General features: G+C 45.3%; 1 protein-coding gene across 1 annotated transcript; it reads left to right on the top strand.

Annotated features, from left to right (window-relative positions):
- The first annotated feature begins 220 nt into the window (after window positions 1–220).
- Window positions 221–4,508, top strand: PIGZ (phosphatidylinositol glycan anchor biosynthesis class Z). The gene has a single exon (XM_019503533.1). The coding sequence runs from the start codon at window positions 1,060–1,062 to the stop codon at window positions 2,704–2,706; it is 1,647 nt and encodes a 548-aa protein (XP_019359078.1). The 5' UTR covers window positions 221–1,059; the 3' UTR covers window positions 2,707–4,508.
- Window positions 4,509–5,770: the final 1,262 nt, after the last annotated feature.

Genomic DNA, 5,770 nt, shown 5'->3' on the forward strand with positions numbered 1-5,770 from the left:
GGGGGGCACAGGGGCCCCCATCTTTGCACAGGGTAAGAGTGGGCTGCAGCTGTGCTCAGCTTGTTCCCTGCATCTGCACCTCGCTGCCCTACCTGTGGTGGCAAGGAGCAGCAGGTCCACTCACCCCTGTGCCCTGCTTCCCTCCCCAGCAACCTGCAGGGAGCAGAGAAGCCAAGTAGGGATCTGCTCGTCCACCTCTTTGCCCTGTGCTGCCCCGGTGATGCACCTCCTGCAGCAGCCCTCCCCCTCCCCTGGACGAGCCACCCACGGCCCTGTCCTGCTCCGCACTGGGGCCCCAAGCACGACCTGGCTGGGCAACAGCCCCAGCCCTGCCCAGCTCCCTTCCTACAGGGGCCCCTCTCCCCCCACTTACCCGCTCGTCCAGAGATGCAGGCGGGTGGCTCTCATTGCCACTGGGCTCAGATGGTCCCACAACCTGGCCCAGCCAGGGCTGCATGCAAGTCCTTAACCACACTTTTCCCATAAGCCTTTGGTCTTACCAACCACGGGAACTTCCAGGAAGCTAACCCCCGCAGTTGGCAAGGAAAACCTGTAACCATAGAATTGGGCCCTAATTTTATTACCTAGTAGTTGTGCTGGACTAATAACAAAGCCATGCCTAATTTACATTTAGTGCAGAACATGTGAATTGTTTAGACTTTTTTCAAGAATGAAGTTTCCACAGTGAATGTTCTTAAAAGAATGCAACCTAGCTTTCATGTCCCACGTGAACTCTAATACCCTGAGCCATCTATAACATAGTTTCTGAAGGTAATACGCAGTAGCTTGTAACACAAACTTGTGCCTCTACTGTATGGAACGATCACCACTCAGCTACATCCTTGGTTCTGTCTTGCTGATACCAAGCAGAGAGTCTCCTGTAGGTTGGCTGGTGGTAGACTTACGTTTGGGAATACAAGGGTCTGATTTCTATTCCTTTTGGCATTATAAAGTTCTGAACGGCCACAGTGAATAACAGAGTAATCAATCTGCCCTCTGAGGTGGTTACAGTTGTGTTATAAGAAGCAGTATCCTCCAGATCGGGTGTATGTTTAATGAATGAGTGATCATCTACCAAAATGTATTACCTACTTTTCTTCTCTCTACCTCTCTCCCTCCTTAGGAGACATTTTAGACCTACAGGTCTATTATCCTTGGGAATTCCTTTCCAGCTCTCCTTGCAGAACAGTTGTATTCCCTCTAATAACATCTGGAGTTACCTACTGGGTGATCAAGTTTTTGCAGCAGCTGGGCATCTGGCCAAACTGCATCAACAGCTACACCCTTCTTGTAGCACCTCGCCTTCTCCTCACCACCTTCTCTTTCATACTTGACTATACTGTGTATCGGCTAGCTCCATTCTGGGGAGCAGATCGGTGGAACGCACTCATTCTTCTTGCCGGGTCCTATATCACACTTGTGTTTTTCACACGGACATTTACCAACACACTTGAAGGACTTCTCTTTGCCTTGCTTATGTTACTAGCGTCTGCAAGAGAGTCTGACACCAGTCTGGCAAAACATACTCGTAGCAGTCTCATAGGGATTATAACAGCGGCTGGGTTTTTCAACAGGCCAACTTTTTTGGCATTTGCTTTAATGCCACTGCTTTACTGGACAGGCTTAAATATCACTCCTCGGCACAGCATTAGAGCCATTGCAAAGCACTTCTTGAAGCTTGTTCCTAGCGCAACTCTCACTGCCTTTATTTTCGTAGCAGCTGACACGCTATATTTTACCTCCTTTCAATCAGAGGCTAGCTCAAACAGTACTGAAAAGGTCAAACCCTTCAGCATTACAGCTATAGTAAACCAGAATATAATTGTAACCCCTTTTAATTTTCTTAGTTATAACCTTAATCCCCATAACCTTGCACAGCATGGGAGCCATCCACGAGTCACTCATTTTGCAGTCAATGGGCTAATACTCTTTGGGATCCTACACATTCTGGCCATCAGTATTGGTTTGAAAATGCTAAGGAGGTGCGTCCATCCATTATCATGGATCAAACTGCATGGTCATCAGTCATCCACAGTGTTGGTGCATCCTGAGAGCAAGCTAGCACTACTCTCATTCTATTTTGTTCCTTTGGTATTTCTTTCCCTGTTCAGTCACCAAGAACCTCGATTTCTTATTCCTCTGATCTTACCACTAGTCCTATTAATTACATCACACAACAGAACCATAAAATGGAAACCCATTATCATCATTTTCAATGTTCTTGGTGCCTTTGTGTTTGGGTGTTTACACCAAGGAGGGTTGATCCCATGCCTGGCTCATTTAGAACAGCTCATACATTCTCCAGAGTCTTTGAGCCATGGAGCACATTATACTCTCCTCTTTGCTCACACTTACATGCCTCCCAGGTTTCTGTTGAATATCAGTAAGAAAGATCCACAAATAGAAGTGATTGATATGGCTGGGACTGAGCTACAAACCTTCTGCCAAACACTAGAACACCTAGCAAACACCTGTGGTGGAACACAAACTGAGAGAAAACCAGCTTGCAAACTGTTTGTTATTACTCCTGGAACAATCGGCACAAACGTAAAAGAATGTGGTGTTTTGTTCAAGAATGAGACCTTAATATTTCCACACTTGACAATGGAAGATCCACCACAACTGTCATTTCTGTTCAGTGACAAATGGAAAAGTCAGTTAGGACTATCCATCCTTCAGCTGGACAGAAATCAACAGAGCATTTAGGGATTTTATTTATCTTTTTAGTTATTTAATGTTGTGCTGAAGAAAGTTGCAGGATCAGTGAGTCTGGAGACTGAAGTCCCCTTTTTATTCACAGACCCATACATCCCAGGCAGTGGTAATGCAAGCTTCACCCATGTTGTTTCTCCCATTACCTTCACCACCATGCATCAGACCTCTTCTGGATGGACTCTGTTTAGGTGTGCAATAGTTGTTCATTCTTCATAAACTGAGGACAGTTTTAAAACCAGGCTAATTTTCCTGTGGACAGAGAACTAGATCAGCTGATAAACATGCTGAAGATGTCTATAACAAAACACCTACCATGTCGTTCAAGGCTGTCAGGTATATGGTTGATTTGTTGAGTTTTGTTCTCTTTTTGAGTTCTACCGTGTCACATGCATTAATGAACTTAGCATCCAGAAGCTCATCAGAGTCGTTAGGGCAGATTACAATCATAATGCAGTATTTTTTCATATGTGAGCACCATCATCATAGCACTGTGTATAGTAACAATAATATGTCCTCTCAGAGAACAGGACTGTGCAAAAGGGATTGGAATGAATATAGTTTGTTCCATCTAAAACACCAGTGTTACAAAGAAAAGGAATTTAAGTTAGTTTATGGTACCAAGTTTTGACAGGAAATTTGGCAGACTGCATAGTCACAAGGAGATGCCCTTACTTGGCAGTTTGTTCCCTGTGAAAAAAGCTTTTTATATTGTAGGAGTTTATTTTTTCCCCTCTAATGATGGACATGCATATAGGCTGTATTTCATTTTCTAGTGCAGCTTTCATGTTTTCTATTACAGAACAAGCTCTGAAAGTATCATTATAGTGCACCAAATGTATTTTTAGGTCAGTTCCCTTGCCTATGCTGCTAATTATTTCTGTAAATAATTTTGTTCACTGCATTCTGTGCCAAATTTGTAAAGTGGTTATTATGCCCTCTTTAATGTTTATATCTTAATGTACTGAAGACCCTTACAGAAAATGCATAGAAGTATTTATCATGCTAGTACTTACACAATCCGTAGTACCATAGCATCCTAGTATACCTTGTAACTGTTTTATGATACAGAAGGCAGTTCTCTCCATGGCGTGCTATGATCACAGGACTTTTTACAGGCAGCCTGTGGCAAAACCAGGAAAAGAATTTGGATCTCTTCCATGGCTGCTTATCCCCTTAAACACAGGGGGTGTTTGAGGCATGCAGAACAACATTGTGAGTATCAGGTATAATCTTGTTATCCTGAAGAGTGCAGTATTATTTCCCAGTATACTACAGGAATTACCACGCTGAGCATTGAGGAATTACCATTGGAGCACTGAGGTCCAGGGAAAAGTTGCAGAGTATTTTAAGATATTTTGCTATGGATCCACACTGTGAGTTTGAGTCTTACTCTGGACTTGTACCGAAGGCCACTTCCAGTTGACCCACCAATTAATCATTGCCTCGTCCTTTGCAAATCACGGAATCTGCTCAGTAAAGCAAAGTCACGGACCTCAGCATCGGACACCACTAGGCCCATGCTAAACTGCAGCAAGCACTAGGCTGGCTGGGACTGTTTACATACTTATTTCCAATAAGGTTTTCAAAGTGGGCATATTCTCATGGCTTATTTATTTAGAGAACCACTTTGTACAGCTGTACAAGAAACTGTTTATCAGGTGTCAAATAACGTGTCCATAATGCTTTAATCATGAGATGACTCACCAGTGCTTGAAGCCGAAAAGCCAAATTGTTATTGTTCTCAAGTCAAATGAAAGGTTGTGTAACCCTCAATAAAAAGAAGTGACGTGGTGTTTGTGGACTTACTTGCATTCGGGTGATGGTTAGGAACCCCACCAAGGGATCAGGACCCCTTGTATGTGTCATCTGTGAGCAGATGGGATGCAACAAAATAGGCAAACAGAGTGCAAGTTGGTTGGAAGATCACTTGCCTCACCGATATGAGCGGAGTGCTTTGTATGCATGATGAAAAAGTAAGTTTTAAAGAGAGACTTGAAAGGGTGGAGTTAGACTGGATGGAAGCACAGGACTGCTTGTGGAAGTAGGTAAGCAGGTGGTCACAGATGCCAGCAGGCCCAGTGAAAGGGTGGCTTAAAAACAGAAAGATCTAACATGCAGGATGGGGCTGAAGAGCAACAGGATTGGGACCTTGCATGAACTTGAAGCTGCCTCCACTGACGTGCGCAAGGAGGTGACAGCCAAACAGCGCTTCTTGTAGTGAACACAAGTATTAAGATGTTAAAGTAAACCTGGGTTCTTCATAGAATTGAGTTGCTTGGCTCCCTACAATAATACAAGCTTGCAAAATAGCCAGGGCTAACTGTGATGACAGCCAGCAGCTGCATGGGACCACTTCCATGCTCCAGTTGCTGGCTATGGCACTTACTTCAAGGGCCGCAGCTGCTCAGCTGTTTTGAACCCCACTGCGTTCCTCCCTACTGTGCAAGCAGGGCCCTTTGAATCAAAGCAGCAAACAGCTGGGCATCCTTCACCCCGCCATCTACTGTGACTTTTGTAATTTCTCATTTTGGGACAAAGCAGTTCTGAATCTTATTGGCTGAGTTGAGCTCAATCACTGAAGGCTGTGTGGTGCAACCACCAGCAAGTACCCTACCTCCCAGATTGGTCAGCCTGGGGCTTCAGCTGTTCCCAAATCCAGGACAAGTAGCCTACATGCAGGCCCCAAACCCAGCGGCCTTGGAGATGCCCCTGAATCTCGCTTACCCTAGCCAAAAGGCCAAGGGAGAGCAATCCCCATCCCTGTAAATGGTGCAGCAGAGATCCTTGTGCTTGGAGATGACTGTAGACTCTTCCAGCTCTGCTGGGAATTGAGACACCCAGCTATGAATGAGTGGGGTCCCACCACGGTGGGAGAGCGCACTGGCAATGCACAGATCCATAGACCGTGGAGTGGGAAGGGACCACAGAAGATCATCATGTTCGACCCCCTGGCAGGAAAGAGGACCCAGGTCAGATGACTGGCGAGCACTGATGCCAACCACTAGTTCAGTGTGTGGCAGCAATGGCTTTATTGGGCCTGGGATGCAGGCACCTT

Source organism: Gavialis gangeticus, unplaced genomic scaffold (assembly GCF_001723915.1).
Source record: "Gavialis gangeticus isolate Ggan-Ray unplaced genomic scaffold, GavGan_comp1, whole genome shotgun sequence".
NCBI classification, from domain to species: Eukaryota; Metazoa; Chordata; order Crocodylia; family Gavialidae; genus Gavialis; species Gavialis gangeticus.